The sequence below is a fragment of the Pan paniscus genome, chromosome 4, assembly GCF_029289425.2.
Source record: "Pan paniscus chromosome 4, NHGRI_mPanPan1-v2.0_pri, whole genome shotgun sequence".
NCBI classification, from domain to species: domain Eukaryota; kingdom Metazoa; phylum Chordata; class Mammalia; order Primates; family Hominidae; genus Pan; species Pan paniscus.
Window position 1 is genome coordinate 122,131,607 of NC_073253.2, and position 24,019 is coordinate 122,155,625.

The following is a 24,019-nucleotide window of genomic DNA, read 5'->3' on the forward strand; positions in this document are numbered from 1 at the left end:
CAGGCGTAAGCCACCACACCCAGCCAGTGTTTTTATCTTTTTAAGTTCTTTATTTAATTTATACTTTTGGAAGTAAAGGCTTTGTAAGGTAGCCAGACTTGACTTTTACCAAAACCACAGCTTAACATTTTTTTGGCTAAGTACAGAAAAATTATATGTATATTTACAGAACTTACATTTGTGGAATATGTCTTTTATTCTTTTATCAGCCAAAACTATCCTGAGGTCTGTGTTTTGTATTTGAGGAATTTGGGGTTTTAATTTCTTAAAATCTCTTGAATTCTAGTGAGTTAGAGATTCCATAGGGTTGTACTTGTTTTCCAGTCTAGGAAATGATTTAAAATAGCTGCCTGGTGCTAATGTTGGAATGTTCCTAGAAAGTAAATATGTTTCCTTGCATCTTAAGTCTAGAGCATGTTTGGAAAGGATTCAAGAATTAGAGGACTTGCTAGCTAAAGAAAAAGACAACTCTCGTCGCATGCTGACAGACAAAGAGAGAGAGATGGCGGAAATAAGGGATCAAATGCAGCAACAGCTGAATGACTATGAACAGCTTCTTGATGTAAAGTTAGCCCTGGACATGGAAATCAGTGCTTACAGGAAACTCTTAGAAGGCGAAGAAGAGAGGTAAGGAACTTAAGGGTCGCCCTACCTTATGGTCCACTTTTTGCCCGTCACCCTTTTTATTGAAATGAAAATAAATAGCATTTTTAAAAGAACTTTATTTTCTTGGTCATTTCTTTTAACACCTAGGTATAGAAGTAGTAATAGATCATATTTCTACCTCAACGCAGAAAATGTTGCTCAAGTACTCTTAGTTTATTTATTATTATTACTTTAAATGCTGAACTGCATCAGGATGGATTAGTTCCTTTGAGATTTTAAGTGTTTTGGTGATTTAATATATTGTAAAATGCCAAACTGGCTGAAAGAGACTTTACATATTATTTATTTATTTATTTATTTATTTATTTATTTATTTATTTTTGAGACAGAGTCTCAGCCTGTTGCCCAGGCTAGAGTGCAGTGGTGTGATTCTCGGCTCACTGCAACCTTCACCTCCTGGTTTCAAGCGATTTGCCTACCTCAGCCTCCTGAGTAACTGGGATTACAGGCATGTGTCACCACACCCGGCTAATTTTGTTTTTAGTAGAGACGAGGTTTCACCATGTTGGCCAGGCTGGTCTCAAACTCCTGACTGCAAGTGACCCACCCGCCTCGGCCTCCCAAAGTGCTAGGATTACAGGTGTGAGCCACCACACCCGGCTGGCTTTATATATATTTTAAATCTGGTCAATGTATAAATATTTTTGACACCTGTTCTCAGAAAAGAGTTCCAAAAGGGCCAGGTGCAGTGCCTCATGCCTGTAATCCCAGCACTTTGGGAGGCCAAGGCAGGCGGATCACATGAGGTCAGTAGTTCAAGACCAGCCTGGTCAACATGGTGAAACTCCGTCTCTAATAAAAATACAAAAATTAGCTGGGCATGGTGGCAGGCGCCTGTAATCCCAGCTACTTGGGAGGCTGAGACAGAATTGCTTGAACCTGGGAGGTGGAGTTTGCAGTGAGCCAAGATTGTGCCATTGCACTCCAGCCTGGGTGACAAGAGTGAAACTCTGTCTCACAAAAAAAAGAAAAAGAAAAGTTCCAAAAGGAAAGTGGCTGATTTAGGATAAAAAGCCAGATAATTTTAATATTATATCCATTGTGATCATAAGAAAGTACAGGTACGAAAAGAGAAAAAAGTACACCAACTATAACAGTGGCTGTGGTGGGTGGTGGTAGATCAGATGACTTTCTACCCATTTACCAGACTTCTTGCATTATGGTTATATTACTTCCATCCCTAGAGAAAACATTCAGATTGTTATTTTTTAAAAAAGAAAATTGACGATGGGCACCTTATGAAGAAGTTTACATTAGTTAAGGTAAACTTTTGCTTTGACTAACAGATTGTAAGTAATATTTTGCTTTAGAAATGCATGGGTGGGATATTCTTCTTCTTATTATTTTGAGACAGGTTTTCACTGTCACCCAGGCTAGAGTGCAGTGGTGGGATCTCAGCTCACTGCAGCCTCTGCCTCCCGAGTTCAAGCCATTCTCCTGCCTCAGCCTCCTGAGTAGCTAGTATTACAGGCGCCCACCACCACGCCTGGCTAATTTTTGTATTTTTAGTAGAGACGAGGTTTCACCATGTTGGTCAGGCTGATCTTGAACTCCTGACCTCAAGCAATCCACCTGCCTTGGCCTCCCAAAGTGCTGTTGGGCTACAGGCATGAGCCTCTGTGCCCAGCCCTTGTTTTGTTTTTTTTTTAAGGCGAGAAGGGCATATGTGTTTTAAAAATGAATTGTTTTATTTTTCCCATATAGGTTGAAGCTGTCTCCAAGCCCTTCTTCCCGTGTGACAGTATCCCGAGCATCCTCAAGTCGTAGTGTACGTACAACTAGAGGAAAGCGGAAGAGGGTTGATGTGGAAGAATCAGAGGCGAGTAGTAGTGTTAGCATCTCTCATTCCGCCTCAGCCACTGGAAATGTTTGCATCGAAGAAATTGATGTTGATGGGAAATTTATCCGCTTGAAGAACACTTCTGAACAGGTAATAAAATAGACCCTTTTTTTTCTAGCAAGGCTTTGTGGATTGCTAGATTCTCTTGCAATTGTCATAGCTCCTTAGTTTTTGTTTGGATTCATTAAGTCTTCATGGAATAAGGGTTTATGTCCTTTTTACTTAAATTCATAAAATAAAATAAAAATTAAAATAGGAGGAGGAAGAGTTAGGTACCCTTAGTAGTTTAAAGATTTGCTTCATTAACCCTTCTTTAGAGGGCCAGGGCTTTTTTGAAAAGCATGTTCCTTTTATCACAGTGGTTCTGAGGATGAGTTATTATTATTCTCTGCCCTAGCCAAATTTGTGAAGAAGTTGGAGCAATTGGATGAAAATGGTGGATATTCTTTCGGTCATTAACTTAATAAAAAGCTTACTGAAAGAAGGAGATAAGAGCCTGGACTCAGATATTAAGGGAATATTTTTCCCTGCAAATAAATGAATGAACAAATGCTAATACTTTACATGAAAAATAGCATGAAGCCTTATTTTGAAATATGTTTAAAAGTAAACATGAAGTATTCATAGCAGAGATTTCTGAAATTTAGGGCTGGGGCTTTCGGGAGCTCTGTAGTGTGGGCCTTCCCTAGCTCTGCATCAAGGAGCTGGAGGCCATGATGGGTTGTGAGATGATACTAGAGGAAGGCATGGTCTGGGAGCATGCAGGCGGCAGTGGGATGGATGTCACTTCTTGAAACATATGTTCAGGGGCTGCTAAAAATAGTTTTGAAAATTAGTCTTACCACAGTTATTAAAACTATCTTGCATGTGGATGAATACATAATTTGGATGAGTGAAGGAGCACTAATGAGCACCAACAGTTTTAATGCTAAAGAGAATAGGCTCTAAGGTCTCCTTGTAGCCTTTTTTTTTTTTTTTTTTTTTTTTTTTGAGTCTTGCTCTGTTGCCCAGGTCGGAGTGCAGTGGCATGATCTTGGCTCCTCCACCTCTTGGGTTCAAGAGATTCTCCTGCCTCAGCCTCCTGAGTAGCTGGGATTACAGGTGCACGCAAGCACGCCTGCTGATTTTTGTATTTTTACACAGGGCTTCACCATGTTGGCCAGGCTGGTCTCCAACTCCTGACCTCAGGTGATCCACCCGCCTTGGCCTCCTAAAGTGCTGGGATTACAGGCATGGGCCACCATGCCCAGCCCCACTGACCCTTTTTTTGAGCCCCTTTTGCTTTCATGTACGAGAGCTGAATGTGGGCAGAAGTGGGACAGATGCAGGAGGGAAATGACAGATTTTCTTCTGTTGCTAAGCTTATGTGTCTATTTTAAAAGCTTGAAGTAATCCAATACTTGATGTTTAAAAATTGTGATTATGACAGCTAGATAGTGTTGTAAATTTGAAAGACCCACCTTATCTAGCATTGAATTTGACCATTTAATTTGGTTCATACCCTGTTCTTCCAGTTCTGTCCTCTTTAAAGTCAAGTACCTTACTAATTAACTCATTGTTGAAGTTACTGTTTGACAAAATGACAGAATCGTGTTTTCTTTTTATAGTAGGAAAACCTGAAATGTGGGAAGATGACCATAAAGCGGTCTTAGTTTAACTGCCTTTATGGATTAATTTATTTGATTATTCCACAACTTTCTTTATCTTTGAAGTAACACCCCTCACCCTCCTTTCTGTGTGTAGGATCAACCAATGGGAGGCTGGGAGATGATCAGAAAAATTGGAGACACATCAGTCAGTTATAAATATACCTCAAGATATGTGCTGAAGGCAGGCCAGACTGTTACAGTAAGTGAATCTAGTCATCATTTAATTTAACTTCATTGTGTTAACTAACAAAGTAACTCAAAAAGTTTTTTGGCTAAAAGAGAAGCATTTTAGAAATGGCCGTTAAAGTACTTTTTATATTATTAGGGCATTACAAGTGCTATAAAAGATTTTTAAAAATCTGTCTTATTGAGAGTAGTGAAGAATGGACCTTTGAATTATTTTTATCTTGTCTATTCCAGTAGATATAAAAGCTATCTCTAGACTGATACTTATAGCCCAGTGTCATTCAGGAGACACTGCTTGGCATAAAGAACTGTTAAGAATTTAGCATTAACATATGCCTAAAACAGCAATCTCTAGCCTTGGGTGAGCTTCAGAATCATTTGGGTAGTATTTTGGTGTTCAGGCCCTACTTCACCCTTTGCTATCTTTGGGGTTGGGGTAGGAGCCTAGGTTTTGAATAAAAGTCCTTAGATTATAGGCACCCTTGTAAATTTTCACTAATTGGCATTCTGTGTCTTGATTTCTAAATGGCTCTCTATTGGTATGTTCTGAAATACTACATCTTTAATAGTTACTGAAATATTATTAGCTTACTTTTTAGAGAAGTATGTTTCATTGAGTAGTCAAAGATTCTTTTGCTTTTACTTAGTAGGTAGATTTAGCTAACAATAAAATATGTTAACTTTGATACAGATTTCAAAGAAGTCACTCTTTTCATCCTAAAAGAATGTAGAGGTGACTGTCTCTTTCCTTTTATATATTCTTTAAAAAATATTAAACGCATGTTTTAAATGTGTTTATAATTTTATGTTGATACAAACCTTACTGTTGAAGATCAAAGGCTCAGACTTCTCTTTAAAAAGGTGTATTCAGAGAGCATGATGCCACTTTGTGAAAATATCAAATGCTAATTTGGTAATAATGGGTAAAAATGGGATCAACTATCCTAACTACAATATCCTTTCTTCTCGTTAGTAATTACTATAGTGAGAAAAAATTGCTCACTATAGCAATTGCTATTATATGTCTTATGGAAGCTGTATAATGTGGTAAAAAGAATCTGACATTTTAGTTCAGAGGATTCAGAATTGAGTGTGCTCTCTATCTCAGAAGTAATATGGAAGCCTTATGCCAATCATGTGCTTTTTCTACTGGGTATACTACCTCAGGGACTAAATACATGGATTCTAGAGATCTAGTGGAGAACTCAATTATCATATAAAATAATGTGATACTTTTTTCCCTTCAGTAACTGGCATTAAATGTGATAAGCAGCTCTTTGGAACATGGTAGTAATAAGTGATCTTTCTGTAAAATTGCAGAGGCAAAAGCAAAGATCAGTTTAAAACTCTAGAATAGAAATATGAGAACCACATGTGTAATTTTAAATTTTCTTATAGCCGCATTAAAGTAAAAAAGAAAGACATGAATTTTAGAACTATATTTTATGAAACCCAATATATCCAAAATATTGCTTTAACATGTAATCAGTCTAAAAAGTCAGATATTTTTACATTCTTTTTTTTTATGTTTAGCTAAGTCTTCAAAATCTAGTGTGTATTTTACCCTTACAGCACATTCATTTCAGACTAGCCATATTTTAAGTGCTAACAAGCCACATTTTGCTGCGGTATTGAATGACATGGCTATAGGACATATTAGTTTTAGGTTAAGTTAGCCAGCAAGGATACTGACATTTTATGATGATGATTACTAACATAAACCAACTATGTGATTACATATAGGCTAGTGAGAAATATTGCTTACAATTAGGAAAACACTAACATTCCACATAGTCTGAATGTTGGACCAGATTCAGTTCTTTTTTTCAGTTTAATCCCAGTTAATATCTTGTGCCCCTTTCCATTTGTAATGCTGATGAAAGATCTGGATGCTTCAGGGGAACATCTCAAAAGTAAGGGCTCTCTCCTAATCAGTAATTCATAGATTTTTTTTTTCCTGTTTCCACCCCACCCCCCACCCTTTCTTTTTTTTGATAGAGACAGGATTTCACCATGTTGCCCAGGCTGGTTTTAAACTCCTTAGCTCAAGTGATCTGCCCGCCTCGGCCTCCCAAAGTGCTGGGATTACAGGCTGGAGCCACTACACCTGGCCCGCATTTTGAAATATGCTTGTCTTTGCCATCTTCAGCTTTCCTTTTGCAGTCATAAAGTCTTTTATATTCTATAACAATGTATGGATTACAAACTTTTTTGTTTCTATTTGTTTTTAAATGATCTTTCTAAGAGATCAGGGCTAGTAGTATCCCTGTAGCTAAAGGCATTGAGTTTCCTAGAGGTGTAGTGATTTGTCCAGAATTCAAACCTAGGCTTTCTGACTGCCAGGTGTTCTTCACTCTATCCATTCTCTTTTGCCAGTAGATATATAAAAAGAATTTCATGCTCATGAGAAGGGAAATATAATTATTTCTTTGACCTATTTCAATAGCAATTATATTTTCCCTTGAACAGCGAGTGATTTATACATTTCCAGCATTCTTTTTGGAGCGCAGTCTCAGATACTCTAGGGTATTGTGACATTGTCTGTTTGGAGACGTACCAGTTTCCGTAAGATTATTCTAGATAGGCTGTCTGCTGCAGAAGGTCTCTTTAATTCTTGCTGTAGGCAGCCAGAGAACATTATTAGAGGGAGTCACAGAAGGCTCTAACATGGAAGGATGGCCTATAAAACCCACAGAGTAATAGAATGCTGAGGCTACCATTCACTGAGTTAGCCAGCCACTGAATGTGGGTTATCACTTGCTCTTTTCAATAATCGCACCTGTTACAGGTGCCATTTCTACCCTGTTTTATGGATGACTAAAGTAAGGTAACTTGCTCAGGGTCAGCTGGTGTGTAAAGGAACTAGGATGTGAGTGTAGGCAGTTTTACTTCAGGGCCTTATATATTATCATCTTCACTTATTAGATGGGGAAGCTGAGGCCTTGAGAAGCTCTGTGGGTTCTCCTGGCCACATAGCTGTGTATAGCACTCTGTAGCTGGGGCATAGTTCTCAGACTTTTAGAATCAAGTGTTTGAGTCTCATCGCATTGCTGTCATTGGCGTGTGGGAGAACTGGGTTCTGGGTGTACTGACATGCTTTGGTTTTTTACAGATTTGGGCTGCAAACGCTGGTGTCACAGCCAGCCCCCCAACTGACCTCATCTGGAAGAACCAGAACTCGTGGGGCACTGGCGAAGATGTGAAGGTTATATTGAAAAATTCTCAGGGAGAGGTATGGCCAGTTTATCAGGACCACCACAATGTTAATTTCACTTAAAGTTCACTGTGCAAGTATAATCAAGATCAGATTGAAACGTGCAATAACCGATTGCATAAACAGACCAAAGCTGCTAAGTAAATTGAACTGAAGCTATCTTTAAGTTTTAGGAATAAATAGGAGTGTATTATAGAGTACTGATTATTAGCACAGGCTCCAGAACAGATTGTCTGTGTCCTGTTTCTGTTTTCACTGCACATTAGCTTTGTGACTTTGGGCAAGTTACTTCACCTCTCTTAGATTTGTCATTTAAAAATGGATATTAATGACACAATATCCATGAGCTAATAATAAGAATGAGACAGTACTTGGGAAATGCTTGGAATAGTATCTGGCATAGTACCTTTATCTAGTAAATGCTTAAATTATTAACCTTGTTACTAGCTCTCAGAATGTTCATGAAACTGTGAGTTTGAAGATTGTGGAGTGTACATCTTCTTGGAGTGTATGTTTTCAGTGCGTCAGTCTTAGAATCCTTGTCAAAGTACCTTACCTTCCCCATTGCCACGTAAAGACACTGCATATACCCCTACCAATACTAGTCTTAGAAATACTACTTCCTAATAAAGCAGCTAAAGTGTGCTTTGAAGCTAGTAAAACATGGCTTCCTCCTTGTCTTTCCCTAGCGAATCACCTTATCCAGGTGCTGTACAACGCATCACTGAGCCTCTGTTTAGAATTTGAGTCCCTCCTTTGTTGCTATTGCCATAAGCATATTAATGGAGCTTGTGTTGTGAGTTCAGGACGGTTTGTTCTTCTCATTTTCCTTTTAGTGGTAATACTGCTTTTTCATCCTTTGCCTACCAGGAGAGCTGTAAGTTGGCTTGCAAGGAAGCCATTGGTCATAACCTTGTTCTGACATGCTTACTGGTTCTGACCTTTTCACCCAGTTTCCAGGCTGGCAGGCTCTGCTGTTTGTACCTTACAACCTGACTGGGTATGCATTTCAGTCTGAGTGGTGCTGAAAGGAGATATATAGGGGGAATGTTAGGCTGGCAAACCTGGTAGGGAAGCTAACCATATTTACAAGTGCAGGGCTATTCATTTATTTGGAAAATCCTGAGTATCTGCTGTATGCCAGCCACTTTGTGTTAGGAATAAGCAGGAAAAAAGCCATACATGGTTTCTGGCATCATGGAGCCCACATTGTAAAGAGAGTAAGGGAGCCAGGGAATAAGATAAAGTGATTTTCTGATAAATGTAATAAAGATAAACTGTGGTATCAGGCCCAGCGCAGTGGCTCATGCCTGTAATCCCAGCAGTTTGGGAGGCCGAAGGTGGGTGGATCACCTGAGGTCAGGAGTTAGAGACCAGCGTGGCCAACATGGTGAAACCCCGTCTCTACTGAAAACACAAGAATTAGCTGGGCATGGTGGCACGTGCCTGTAGTCCAGGCTACTCAGGAGGCTGAGGCAGGAGAATTGCTTGAACTCGGGATGAGCTGAGATTGCGCCATTGCACTCCAGCCTGGGCGACAGAGCAAGACTGTGTCTCAAATAAATAAATAAAGTTACAGGACTCGCTGAATAAAGTTTGTCAGGAGAGGGTCCAGAATTGAGCCCTAGAAAATATTGACATTAGGAATAAGAGCAAAGGAAGTAGAAGATGCAGCCAGTGAAGTCAGAGGAAAATGGTGTGTGATGTCAGGAAAGCCAAGGGAGGAAAGTATCTGTGAAAGGAGTGGTCAGCGGGTCAAATCACACCGTCCCCTTAGGGGTTTTTTGTCTGCTCCCATAGTGCCACGGGCAGGCCTCTAATCTGCGTGGTGCTCATCACATTGTTCTCACTCACTAGAGGAAGCACACTGAGGGCAAGGGCCTGTTCTGGTAGATCCTGGCATCACGCTTGGCACATAACAGGAATTCAGGAAGCATTTACTGGATGCATTTTTTAAAAAAAAAAATCAGACATGGACCTTGACTTACGTTCAGAGAAATAAAGCAATAGCAGCATTCATTATAGGAGTCTGAGGTGCCTGGATAAAAAGTTCTGTTCATGGCCATCTTCCTGTCTATCCCTCACTGTAACCATGTCTCTTGTGAAACATTGTTAAGAGTGGTGATTTGCTCAGATAAGACTGAAAAGCACTGTTATAAGGGGTACATGGCAGATTAAATGGACTTTCGTGAGCCATGGAATCTAGTCATTATTTATGTCATTTTTTTTTTCTCTGTGAAAGTGTGTTCCAAGTTAGAAACAATGTTATAGGAGGATATTTGGAATGGAGCAGTAGGTTTAAATGCCCCAAAAAATAGATACAGTGACATGAACAAAGTAGTAGATATTATGACATGGGATGCATCTTCAGACAGTATTACTAGTATTACTGATGACATATTAGTAAAGCTAACTGAAGCTTAGCTCCATTTCATAACTCAAACATTGAATAGTAGATTATTTGATTGATTGATTGGTTGGTTGGTCCATTCTTTTTTTTTTTTTTTGGTGAAGGAGTTTCACTCTGTTGCCCAGGCTGGAGTGTGGTGGCGTAGCACTATCTCGGCTCACTGCAACCTCCGCCTCCTGCCTCAGCCTCCTGAGTAGCTGGAACTACAGGTGCATGCCAACACACCTGGCTAATTTTTATATTTTTAGTAGAGATGGGGTTTTACCATATTGGCCAGGATGGTCTCAATCTCTTGACCTTGTGATCCGCCCACCTCGGCCTCCCAAAGTGCTGGGATTACAGGTGTGAGCCACCATGCCTGGCCAAGGTTGGTCCATTCTTTTTACAAACTTCTAATACCTTCAGCTTGCGAGGCTCTGTTTTAAGTGAGTTCTGTCAGAAATGAGGAGAGAAAGTATTATGAATACAGGTCTTATTTCATTAGACAGTTACTTTTGGCATTTATTCATTTAATTCGATAAGACCATGTTTGTCAGTAGGGACCAGACCACATTAAGGAACAATCTATAAACAATCCCCGCCATAAAGACCAGTTTGCAGTAAGATTGTTGGTAAGGCTTAGTCAGTTTTGTTTCTTACGTTTTTTTTTTTTCTTCTTGCTGGGGCATTGGAAATGTCAGAAAACCCAATTAAACTGGCTTAGAAATAATGGAAATTTTTTGGGCTCATATAATAAAAAATTTAAATAGTGGACCTAATCCAGTGGCTCACAGCATGTCCCCGGGGATCTGTCTGTTGTTTCTCTTCTGGTTGCCTCCCTTGGGGACGCAGGATAGCTGCTGGCTGCTCCCAGAGGTACGTCTTTTCTATTTGCTTTTTGTGGGAAGGTGATCTTTCAAAAAAGTGCTCTTTATGGTGGAGTTTATAGATTGTTGCTAACGTGGTCCGGTACTACTGACAGATAAACATGGTCTTACCCAATTAAATGAATACATACCAAAAGTAACTGTCTAATGAAATAAGACCTGTATTCATACCACTTTCTCTCCTCGTTCCTGACAGAACTCTCTCAGAACAGCCTAGCAAGCAGAAGGCAGTAGAAGTTTGTTAAAAGAATGGACAATCCAGCCCACCAAATAATCTGATATTGAGTGTTTGAATTATGGAGGGAAGCTAAACTTCATCCCCTGTGAGGCACCCATCCTGGGCTTCACTCACACTGGACTAGGGTGGGTCACGTGCCCACCTCTAAACCAGTTCCTGGAGTTGGGAGGGCGGAATTAGAGCTCAAGCCTTCTTCCTCCCCTCTACAGCCACATTGCACTGGGCTCCTTGTGACACACGTGTGCTCCATGGGGGGTGTGTACCCAGGTAAACCTAGGGGCTCTTACTCAGGAGGGAAGGGGCACTGGGTGGTTAAAAACAGCAATTGTCACCATGGCAAAAACAAGATGTTTTTTATGAGGGAAGTAAAAAATAAAGCAGTCCTTCCAAACTTTCCAGAATATAGATATAATGGAAACTTTTGTATATGCAAATAATTACTTATATATGTAGAGATGCAATATATAAAATATAAACAATCATCTTTCGTCCACATAAGATCGCCCTGATTTGTAGCATTTGCTGATTTCTGTGGTGTAAATACTTCTACCGTGGCTGATGCCAGGCTTCCAGCATTATGTGACTGAGCACAGAGCTGTGCAGTGATGAGCAGCATCAGCAGGTGCAGCCAGCTCCGGGCACCACTGCACAGATCAGTGCACCTTCATATGCCCAAGGCTCTGAGCAGGGGCGGACCAATGCTGCATTTTATAGACAGAGTAAAGCCTGTCATGTAAGACTATTTATGTGAACCTTTCAGGACACTTGGGGTAAACACATTTATTTAGTAGCATCTTGACTAATAACAATTTCCTTGATCTAAACCTCCCAACAGCTTTTTGGTTCTAAATTATTATTTATTATTTTTCTACCTAGATTTTTAGACATTAGCTCACCCATTTTTTATATGGCTTTCTGTATTAGATTAATTGGTTTTTGCATGTTTTCAAATGAAAAGTGCTTAACAGCAGGGTCACACTTAAAGTAGTTATGTTAAGGTAATTCATAATAATGAAGACGGGCAAGTTGCTGTTTTCTGAGGTTCTCATTGAGGCTAATAGTCTTAAGCTACATCATGAGCCTTAAGAGCCAATGTTTGCATATGGGATGTATACCACGAGCTTCTAGAAGCTGGAATGTGGTAATTTTGTTATAGAAGATTTTATTTGACTCGTTCCTCATTTTAAGATGAGTTGAGAAAAGCTGGGTACTCTCAAAGTTTTTTAAGAATTTATTTTTCTGCTTTATATGCTGCTATCTCCTAGTCGATAGCTTGAACGGTGGTTGATCTAAAGAATCACATTTTTTTTTATTACTAATTTGGTTAAAACACTGATATTTGTGAAATGGCTATTTCTGTTTGTAAAGATAGACCAATTTCACAGAATTGAAGTTACTGGCTAATTGAGAGGCTCAGAATGGTCCATCTTCCTTGGTCCTGCAAGGGTAATAAAAAATCCCCACAAAATACTGTTCTACCACCTTACTTTATTTACAAAACACATTATTGGGCATATTTCAAATCGAAGTCTCATTTCTGTGACACTGGGTTTTGATTTTCTTTCTCTGCCATTGTAAACTAGCTGGTCTGTGTTAGATAAGCTTTTACTGAAGTAATATTGTGTCTTCCCCTGTAGCATTCTCTTTCTTGAGTGACCTTAGGACAGGGTACAGAATAAAATTATATGCTCTGCAGCACTCTTGAGGACACACTCATTTACTTGCTGCCAGATCATCAGGTTAGCCTTGTGCTTAAGCAAAAACACTGCTGCATTTGTGCCAAGTCAGCATTTTCCACAGGAAAGTAATCTGTATTTGACCTTTTTAGTAGAAAATGGAAATAGTTGCTTTCTGTCATACCTTTAGTGAATGATAGGAGACCTATTTCTGTACAGAATACATTGGAACCTCACTAGTACGTTATTGGTAAATAGTGTACAGTGTTCATCTGTCTTGATTTTGTTTCATTCAAGAGGTATCAGTTGCTGAAAGGAATGAAAGGAGCTTGTCCTTTCTTCTCACTTATCAGCTGGTCCTGTTGCTGGTAGTCCCTGAGATCACAGTTGGCTTCCAGCTTCATTTTATTCAGCATTTATTTAGCACCTTATCTTTGCCAGGAGCTAAGATCTTTAAGCTGAATTCATGTTGAGTTTTATAAAGAATTTAGTATGTCAAATAATTTGTAGAATTCTTAGTAACAGAATAGGATAAAAAGCAGTGGAAACTTCTCAGCAGATATTTCGAATTGGATAGTACTTCCTCCCCTGCAAGAAATATGGAAGGTATAAGAACTGCTACTAATTATTCGGAAATTTCAGTTTAGTAACCAGAAAGTTACTGATATACAGCTCCCCCCGCCCCACCCCTTTAAAAGTAATAAACAGGGGCCAAGTGTGGAGGCTCATGCCTGTAATCCCAGCACTTTGGGAGGCTGAGGTGGGTGGATCACTTGAAACCAGGAGTTCAAGACCAGCCTGGCCAACGTGGCAAAACCCCATCTCTACTAAAAATGTATAAAAATTAGCCGCACGTGGTGGTGCATGCCTGTAATCCCAGCTACTGGGGTGGCTGAGGCATGAGAATCGCTTGAACCTGGGAAGTGAAGGTTTCAGTGAACCGAGGTCATGCCACTGCACACCAGCCTGGGCGACAGAGTGAGACTCTGTCTCCAAAAAAAGGGATGAATAATAGTAATAATAATAAACAGAAATGCTGTCTCTTTTTTTTTTTCTTTTTTTGAGACAGTCTTGCTGTGACACTGGAGTGCAGTGGCGTGATCTCGGCTCACTGCAACCTCAATGCAAGCCATTCTTCTGCCTCAGCCTCCTGAGTAGCTGGGATTACAGGCACGTGCCATCATGCCCAGCTAAGTTTTGTATTTTTAGTAGAGACGGGGTTTCACCATGTTGGTCAGGCTGGTCCCTAACCCCTGACCTCAGGTGATCTGCCTGCCTTGGCCTCCCAAAGTGCTGGGATTACAGGTGTGAGCCACTGCGCCTGGCAAGAAATGCTGTCTCTTAAGCAAAGAAAAGGTCCCTCTCCCCCGCATTTGGTGATTTTAAGTGTGTTTTTTAACTTAAACTACTATTGTTTTTAGGAGGTTGCTCAAAGAAGTACAGTCTTTAAAACAACCATACCTGAAGAAGAGGAGGAGGAGGAAGAAGCAGCTGGAGTGGTTGTTGAGGAAGAACTTTTCCACCAGCAGGTATTACTTTATTTATTTAATATATTTATTTCAAATTTTATTCACAGAATTACATGAAGACCAAGAGTGTGGTTGGGTTTTTCCCCTATCAGTTGATGAACCAGCGCAGTTATCTACCAAGTGGGGTTTGTACTCCCCAAAGGGATATTCAAGGTGATACTTTAGGGTACTGGAAGAATATGTTGGCACTTTTATTTTTATTTTTTCTCATTTTACCAAATTTCAGTTTTGTCCTTTGTTTTCTAATGTGCATTATGTGTTACAGTAAAACATGTCTATGGATTGGATGTTTACTTCAAACTTGTTTACTCTGTAGGGTCCTATGATTAAAAGGTTTAGATCACTAATTTAGAGCAAGAATCTGCATATAAACTTTAAAAAAACAAAGTAATATTCAACTTCAGTGTGAAACAAAATTCTTGCTGTATTAAGTTCCTAATCATTATCTAATTGAAGATAGATTTTGGCTGATGGTTGGGCTTTTGAGAGCCCTTGAAATAAAGAAACTCCAAATTTGGTTTTAATTATAATTAAATTGGAATTATTAATAACTAATGAGCCTTCAGTTTATATTCTCAAGCTGTTTGAGTCCGATCATTAATCAAAGTGTCTACCCTTATCCTGATAAGACTTTGTTTCCATGGCTCCAGATTTTTAGTCTTAAGTCTGCTTTGCTTCATTAGCCCTAGTCCTGGTCTAAATAAACACTGTCTCATGTATTTAACCCCCAGGGTTGAGAACCACTTGAGGTGGGTTGCATGAAGTAGCATGAATTTTTTACCTGGATGCCTTCTCATACATTTTGGAGGAATATTTTAAAACACATATGTTACACTTAACTTACAAGAAACAAGCACAAGTTCCATTTTCTGTGCTTCAATGGGAACCATCGTAATTACTAGAAGTAAAATAATTATGTAAGAGATAACTCAAGGCACCAGACAAGAGGCTCAGCATGAGTTATATAGCATGTCAGATGCTAGAGGAGGTACTCCAGGCCAGCAGAGTAGTTGAGAAGAACTCTGTGAGGTGATGCTTGTCCACTGATTTGAAGGATGGGTGATTATTTGGTTATTGGAGAGAAGGCAGATGATGGTGCTCTGAGGATGTTGGAATTCACCATTGCTTCACTAACAGACCACCCCAAAGCTTAGTGGCTTAAAACAGTGATTTCTTACTTCCCATAATTCTGTGGTTTGACTGGGCTCAGCTGGGCAGTGTTTCTGTTCCACATGCTGCAGACTGAACTCAATCAAGCAGGCTGTGTTCAGTTCAGAGGTTGGCCTCGGCTGGAATATCTTTTAGGTCTCTTTCTGTGTGGATTTCTACGATTTAAGAGTTTAGTCAAAGCTTCTTTATAGCATGGCAATTGTCTAACAGAGTAAGTGGAGGGTACCAGGTTTCTTTCTTTCTTTTTTCTTTTTTTGAGATGGAGTCTTGCTGTGTCGCCAGGCTGGAGTGCAGTGGCGCAATCTCAGCTCACCGCAACCTCCACCTCCCAGGTTCAAGAGATACCCCTGCCTCAGTCTCCCAAGTAGCTGGGATTACAGGCACGCGCCACCACGCCTGGCTAATTTTTTATATTGTAGTAGAGATGGAGTTTCACCATGTTGGCCACGACAGTCTCAATCTCAAGAGAGTACCAGGTTTCTTAAAGGGCCCTTTGTAACATTCTCTTAGTCAAAGTCATGAGGCCAGTCCAGATTCAAAGTGGGGGTAAATAGTCTCCACCTGTTGGTGGGAGGAATGGCAAAGAATTCATGGTGATCTTTAACTCACTACAGAGGATATGTAAAGAATGTGGCCGGGTGCGGTGGCTTAACGCCTGTAATCCCAGCAGTTTGGGAGGCGGGCGGATCACAAGGTCAGGAGATCGAGACCAACCTGGCTAACACGATGAAACCCCGTCTCTACTAAAAATACAAAAAATTAGCCGGGCATGGTGGCAGGAGCCTGTAGTCCCAGCTACTCGGGAGGCTGAGGCAGGAGAATGGCGTGAACGCGGGAGGCGGAGCTTGCAGTGAGCTGAGATCGCGCCACTGCACTCCAGCTTGGGTAACAGAGTGAGACTCTGTCTCATAAAAAAAGACTTAATGCACCAAGTATATCCGCTCATCCAGTTATTTTGTAGGGTTCATGTGAGAGTTAAATGAAGTTGAAAGATTGGAATTAAACTGACATAGTCTGGAATGCTTAGGGATGTAGCTTCTGTACAATTTGGAACAAAGGAGAAGTTAAGACTGCATTTTAAAATATCACTGGCCAAGCTGAATCAGAGGGACTAACTCTAGAGAGGAGATTCCAGAGGCAGTGAGGGAATATATAATGGAAATTTATTAAGGCTTAGTGACTAAACTTGAGGGTGAGAGAAGAAAAAAAATAAAGATGTATGAGGTTTTTAGCTTTTGTGATCACAGAAAATAATGATACCAAGGTTCATAAGAGGGAAGATGGAAGGGCAGAACAGGCGTTTGAACTTCATATTTGAGGATGAATCCAATCGCCTTTTGAATTGATTAGAAGTATTTTGGTGACCTTCAAAAAACCAGTTTTAGTTCAATCAGTGGTGAGTCACAAGTCATATTGTGAGGTTATATGAAATTAATGAGTGATAAAGAAATGGGTAGAGGAGCCATGTTGACTTCACCTTGGAGGACAAATCCACTGCAGATGGCTTGGGATGTGTAAGTTCAGGATCTAGCAAGCTGTAGTCTCCGATGTGGTTGTTAAAATCTGATCCACTGATCTGTTTCCTAAGTTATCAAAAGAGGTTATTGAACAATGGTTTTCAAATTGAGCTGCATATTAGAATTACTTTAAAATTATATATAGATAGCTACCCTTTCCCAGTAAAATGAGAAATTCTTATTTGATTGATCAAGGGACCTAGATCAGAATTTTTTTTAAACTCCTCAGGATCTGAATGTATAGCCAGAGTTGACAATTACTGTTCTGGAATTTGTTGGGGGGTATTCTAGAAAGAAGTCCATAAAAGAAGGTTAGAGGCCAGATACGGTGGCTCACGCCTGTAATCCCAGCACTTTGGGAGGCCAAGGGCAGGTGGATCACTTGAGGCCAGGAGTTCAAGACCAGCCTGGCTAATGTGGTGGTGATGCACACCTGTAGTCGCAGCTGCTCGGGAGGCTGAGGCATGAGAATCGCTTGAACCCAGGAGGTAGAGGTTGCAGTGAGCCAAGATTGCACCACTGCACTCCAGCCTGGGCAACAGAATGAGACTCTATCTCAAACAAACAAAGAAAAAGAAAAAAAGAAAAGGTTAGAAAAGATGAGAGATGATAAAGGGTCCATTTGAGGTTAGGTAATATGGTTTGGTATCCCTGTAGTTAAAAGTTTTTGTCTTATTTTAGAATACTGTGGTCTGTTTCTTTAGTATTAATTTTTCCTTCTGTTTTCCTCATCAGGGAACCCCAAGAGCATCCAATAGAAGCTGTGCAATTATGTAAAATTTTCAACTGTCTTCCTCAAAATAAAGAAGTATGGTAATCCTTACCTGTATACAGTGCAGAGCCTTCTCAGAAGCACAGAATATTTTTATATTTCCTTTATGTGAATTTTTAAGCTGCAAATCTGATGGCCTTAATTTCCTTTTTGACACTGAAAGTTTTATAAAAGAAATCATGTCCATACACTTTGTTGCAAGATGTGAATTATTGACACTGAACTTAATAACTGTGTACTGTTCGGAAGGGGTTCCTCAAATTTTTTGACTTTTTTTGTATGTGTGTTTTTTCTTTTTTTTTAAGTTCTTATGAGGAGGGGAGGGTAAATAAACCACTGTGCGTCTTGGTGTAATTTGAAGATTGCCCCATCTAGACTAGCAATCTCTTCATTATTCTCTGCTATATATAAAACGGTGCTGTGAGGGAGGGGAAAAGCATTTTTCAATATATTGAACTTTTGTACTGAATTTTTTTGTAATAAGCAATCAAGGTTATAATTTTTTTTTAAATAGAGATTTTGTAAGAAGGCAATATTAACCTAATCACCATGTAAGCACTCTGGATGATGGATTCCACAAAACTTGGTTTTATGGTTACTTCTTCTCTTAGATTCTTAATTCATGAGGGGGGTGGGGGAGGGGGGTGGGGGAGGGAAGGGTTTCTCCATTAAAATGCATTCGTTGTGTTTTTTAAGATAGTGTAACTTGCTTAAATTTCTTATGTGACATTAACAAATAAAAAAAGCTCTTTTAATATTGATCTACTGTCCTTTTTAACGCTTTAAAAACAGATTTTGAGGGGAGAAAAGTATTGTTTCAATTTTGCTTTTGATAAAAATATAATTTGACTTGTTTGAACTGGATTTTTCTTTAAGGCTTTGCCAGTTGTGGAAGATAAGCTATTTTGGGGGTCTTTCAGTATTTAATTGTCATTAATAACAACAACAATAATAAAAGCAATAATAATAACTAATGTTTTTGAGCCAGATATCATGCTCAATGCTTTATTACATTTTTTAGCTTATTAACAATAAGGCCTTTTAAAATTTCTTCAGGAAAACCAAATAGGGACAGTAGAAAACATTGAGGAAGACATTCCTTTGTTTTTTTTTTTTTTTTTTTAAAGACAGAATCTCACTCTGTTGCCCAGGCTGTAGTGCAATGGCACAGTCTTAGCTCACTGCAGCCTTGACCTCTCCTGGGCTCTGCCTCCCAAGTAGCTGGGACTACAGGCACACACCACCATGTCCAGCTAATGTTTTTGTATTCGTAGAGAGCATTTTGTCATGTTTCCCATGCTGGACATTCCTAGTAAAAGAAAAAATGGGAAGAATATTTTAGAATGTAATTCTACTGTCTTTTAAAATAGGAAGGGCAGAGAAATTGATTAAAAGCCACCTTTTAGAGGAATAACATGAATGCTATGAAATACAAGTGTGCTGTGTGTGGGGTAGCTTTATTATGTATGGTGCTAATTATGGTGTCAATTCGTGTGGATTTGGGGAGGTTTTGTCTTGATTGCTTTAGTTAAGTGAGTTCATCTTATAGGAAGTGCAATATCTGAACTCTTCCTAGAATGGACAGATAATATTTCAGAAGCTAACCCTAGTCAGTGTTTGTTTTTCTCTTAAAATATTCCTGCAGTAAGCTGCACAAAGACTACCAGCTTTCACTTGAAAATAACTCACAAAGCCCCAGAATTACTGTGCTCCACAGATTTACTGCATACTTTGGTGCCGTCACAGACACAAGATAAATGCTGGGTTAGAAATTCTGTCTGGTAAAGCAGATAAAATGATAACTTCTCAACGCAGATTTATCTTCAGAGTGGGAATGGCATTACAGTACACAGCCAAACTCAGCTGTGAAACATTTTGCCACAAGATGGGGTTCTTGTCATCAAAATACATTCTAGGTGCTTTTATTGCTGGATAAATTAGGTTATAAAAGCCAACACTCTAATTAATTTGGGCATTAAGAAAAATTGGCAGTTGTAACATAGTAGAATAGTGTGTATGCTGGGGAAATTCAGAGTACAAATGCAGGGCTCAACATAAATAGTTTGTTGCCCCTGGATGTGTGGCAGTAGTAGATTCCTGAGTCTGTTTAGACTGACAAACTTTGGACTAAATTGAGGTTTTCTGAAATTGAGCTGCACCTAAGCCCATTCCCGCAGAATGTGAGCGAGCTAGAGGGCACGCTGCCATCCCGTGTATTAAAATCAGCATCTCCGCATGAAATTGATGTTAGGCATACAGCATATATATACATTTTTGGATTATTTATTTGATAACAAGCATGATTCACATTTTCCCCTTGTTTTGTCTTCAGTGTTTGTTTTCACCTCTGTTTAGGTATGGATTTATTTTATTATTTTATTTTATTTTATTTATTTTTTTGAGACAGAGTCTCACTGTTGTTGCCCAGGCTGGAGTGCAATGGTGCAATCTCCGCTCACTGCAACCTCTGTCTCCCAGGTTCAAGCGATTCTCCTGCCTCAGCCTCCTGAGTAGTTGGGATTACAGGCGCACACCACCACGCCTAGATATGGATTTATTTTTATTCCTCTTGTTCAGGTCTTATCTCTGTGTTCTTCATTAAGAAAATTTGGATGTTCTTATTTTGTTGAGTATTATCTCATCTCCACTGTCTGTTCTTTCCTTCTGGGGTTTCTTTTTTACCTATGTTGAACCTGTCCTGTTTCATATATTTTAGGTTTCTCCACACTATATTCTCTGTTAACTCCTTCGTATTTATCTCACTGATTCTGTTCTCAGCCCTGTCTTATCGGTTTATTCCAGCCATTGAACTTTTTAGGCTTCATTTTTTTGTTTCTGAAGTTGTCTTTGATTCTGTCTCAAATGTATCTTTTTCATAATTTTTTATTATAGTTTTTATTCTTTTTATGAATCATTTTAACCATATTTATTTTATAGTCTCAATTCTATTTTTTTGAGTTTTGGAGAATGCCAATTTTTCGTTAGCTGTGTCTGTTGACTCTCCTAATGGTAGTTGGCTTTCTCATGGAGTTTTTAGGATTGTGAACACATCTCCAGCAAGGGCTATTTTGTGAGTGATCCATTTCATGCGTGTCTGTGTGAAGAGACCACCAAACAGGATTTGTGTGAGCAACACGGCTGTTTATTTCACCTGGGTGCAGGCGGGCTGAGTCCGAAAAGAGAGTCAGCGAAGGGAGATAAGGGTGGGGCCGTTTTATAGGATTTGGGTAGGTAAAGGAAAATTACAGTCAAAGGGGGTTTGTTCTCTGGCGGGCAGGAGTGGGGGTCACAAGGTGCTCAGTGGGGGTGCTTTTTGAGCCAGGATGAGCTAGGAAAAGGACTTTGACAAGGTAATGTCATCAGTTAAGGCAAGGACCGGCCATTTACACTTCTTTTGTGGTGGAATGTCATCAGTTAAGGTGGGGCAGGGCATATTCACTTCTTTTGTGATTCTTCAGTTACTTCAGGCCATCTGGGCTTATACGTGCAAGTCACAGGGGATGCGATGGCTTGGCTTGGGCTCAGAGGCCTGACATTCCTGCCTTCTTATATTAATAAGAAAAATAAAAATAGTGTTGAAGTGTTGGGGCGGCGAAAATTTTTGGGGGTGGTATGGAGAGAGAATGGGCGATGTTCCTCAGGGCTGCTTCAAGCGGGATTAGGGGTGGCGTGGGAACCTAGAGTGGGAGAGATTAAGCTGAAGGGAGGTTTTGTGGTAAGGGGTAATATTGTGGGGATGTTAGAAGAAATATTTGTCGTATAGAATGATTGGTGATGGCCTGGATACGGTTTTGGGTGAATTGAGAAACCAAATGGAATAACAGAAGGAGAAAAACAGGTATAAAAGGTCTAAGAATTGGGATGACTCAGGATATCTGATTAGAGAGTGCCTAAGGAGATTCAGCATAGTCCTGCCAGCAAAGATTATTTATTTACTTCAAGAGTTAAGAGTGGCAGTTTGGGGATAGCACCAGGAGATATCAGCTGTGATGGCTTGGAAAAACAGTGTAAACCAGCAGTGTAAACAAGAGCAGGGCATGTATGAGTAGTTGAGAACGGTGAATAGGAGTATGACTAGACAAGAGAGTAGGGATGACAAGTTTTTTGGGGGCACAGTCTAAGTTGGTCTGGTGTCTGGAATGAGACTGGGGCCTAATAAAAAGGAGCGTCTATACAGGAGCTTAAATGGGCTGTACCTTGTAGCAGTCCGAGGACAGGCCCGAATTCTGAGAAGGGAAAGTGGTAAAAGTATTGTCCAGTCCTTTTTAAGTTGGTGGCTGAGCTTTGTGAGGTGTGTTTTTTTAAAAGACCTTTAGTCCTACTTTTCTTGAAGACGGAGGACCGTAAGGGATATAAAGGTTTCACTGAATACTAAGAGCCTGAAAAACTGCTTGGCTGATTTGACTAATAAAGGCTCGTCTGTTATCAGACTGTATTGAGGTGGGAGGCTAAACTGAGGAATTATGTCTGACAGAAGGGAAGAAATGCCTGCAGTGGCCTTCTCAGACCCTGTAGGAAAGGCCTCTACCTATCCAATGAAAGTATCTACCTAGACTAAGAGGTATTTTAGTTATCTGACTCAGGGCATGTTGAGTAAAGCTAATTTGCCACTCCTGGGTGGGGCAAATCCTCGAGCTTGATGTGTAGGGAAGGGAGGGGGCCTGAATAATCCCTGAGGAGTAGTAGAATAGCAGATGGAACACTGAGAAGTTATTTCCTTGAGGATAGATTTCCACAATGGAAAGGAAATGAGAGGTTCTAAGAGGCGGGCTAGTGGCTTATACTATAGCATATCCTGCCTTTGCTGGTGTGTGGCGATTAGGCCTGGTGGACCCACCATCAATAAATCAAGCGTGATCAGGGTGAGGAACAGGAAAGAAGGAAATTTGGGGAAATGGGGTGAATGTCAGGTAGATCAGAGAGATACAGTCATGGGGGTCAGGTGTGGTATCAGGAATAATGTGGGAGGCTGGATTGAAGTCTGGGCCAGGAACAACGGTAATTGTGGGAGACTCAACAAAGAGTGAGTATAGCTGAAGGAGCCGGGAAGCAGAAAGTATATGCATCAGATATGAGGAAGAAAATAGATTTTAGAGGTTATGAGAACTGTAGAGAGTGAGTTGAGCATAGTTTGTGATTTTGAGGGCCTCTAAAAGTATTAGGGCAGCAGCAGCGGCTGCACGGAGACATGATGGCCAGCCTAAAACAGTAAGGTCAAGTTGTTTGGACAAAAAGCCTACAGGATGCGATCCTGGTCCTTATGTAAGAATTCCGACTGCACAGCCCTGCACTTCGGCTGTGTGTAATGAAAAGGGTTGGGATGAGTCAGGGAGAGCTAGAGTGGGGGCAGTTTCTAAAGCTGTCTTCAAGGAATGGAAAGAGGAGTGGGGAAAGGATTTAGGATCTATGGGGTCAGCTAGGTTTCCTTTTGTGAGTTTATATAATGGTTTTGTTAGGATGGCAAAACCAGGTATCCAAAGGCAAAAGTATCCAACCATGCCCAGAAAGGAAAGGAGTTGTTTTGTAGAAGGGGTTGGGGTTTGAGAGATCAGTCGGACACGATTGGCAGGGAGAGCACGTGTGTTTTTATGATAATTATGCCGAGATAGGTAACAGATGAGGAAGAAATTTGGGCTTGATTGAAGTAATGGGGGCTGTCTGTGAAGCTTTGCTGCAGTACAGCCTAGGTAATTTGCTGAGCTTGATGGGTGTCAGGGTCAGTCCAAGTGAAAGCAAAGAGAGGCTGGGATTAAGGGTGCAAAGGAATAGTAAAGAAAGCAGGTTTGAGATCTAGAACAGAATAATGGGTTGTAGAGGCAGGTATTGAGGATAGGAGAGTATATGGGTTTGGCACCACGGGGTGGATAGGCCAAACAATTTGGTTGATAAGGCGCAGATCCTGAACTAACTTGTAAGGCTTGTCTGGTTTTAGGACAGGTAAAATGGGGGAATTGTAAGGAGAGTTTATAGGCTTTAAAAGGCCATGCTGTAGCAGGCAAGTGATAACAGGCTGTAATCTTTTTAAAGCATGCTGCGGGATGGGATATTGGTGTTGAGTGGGGTAAGGGTGATTAGGTTTTAATGAGATGGTAAGGGGTGCATGATCGGTCGCCAAGGAGGGAGTAGAGGTATCTTATACTTGTGGGTTAAGGTGGGGGGGATACAAGACGAGGATGCAAAGGAGGCTTTGGGTTGGGGAGAAGGGTGGCAATGAGATGCAGCTGTAGTCCAGGAATAGTCAGGGAAGCAGATAATTTAGTTAAAGTGTCTCAGCCTAATAAGGGAA

At 40.2% G+C, this 24,019-nt stretch overlaps 1 protein-coding gene across 1 annotated transcript in view; it reads left to right on the forward strand.

Annotated features, from left to right (window-relative positions):
- Window positions 1-18,494, forward strand: part of LMNB1 (lamin B1) — a 61,532-nt gene extending 43,038 nt beyond the window's left edge. The window contains exons 6-11 of the mRNA XM_003826678.5: window positions 407-627; window positions 2,371-2,596; window positions 4,250-4,354; window positions 7,454-7,573; window positions 14,167-14,274; window positions 17,697-18,494. Of these exons, the coding sequence (XP_003826726.1) occupies window positions 407-627; window positions 2,371-2,596; window positions 4,250-4,354; window positions 7,454-7,573; window positions 14,167-14,274; window positions 17,697-17,738 (822 nt within the window). The 3' untranslated portion in view covers window positions 17,739-18,494. The remainder of the gene's footprint in view (window positions 1-406; window positions 628-2,370; window positions 2,597-4,249; window positions 4,355-7,453; window positions 7,574-14,166; window positions 14,275-17,696) is intronic.
- The last annotated feature ends 5,525 nt before the right edge of the window (window positions 18,495-24,019 follow it).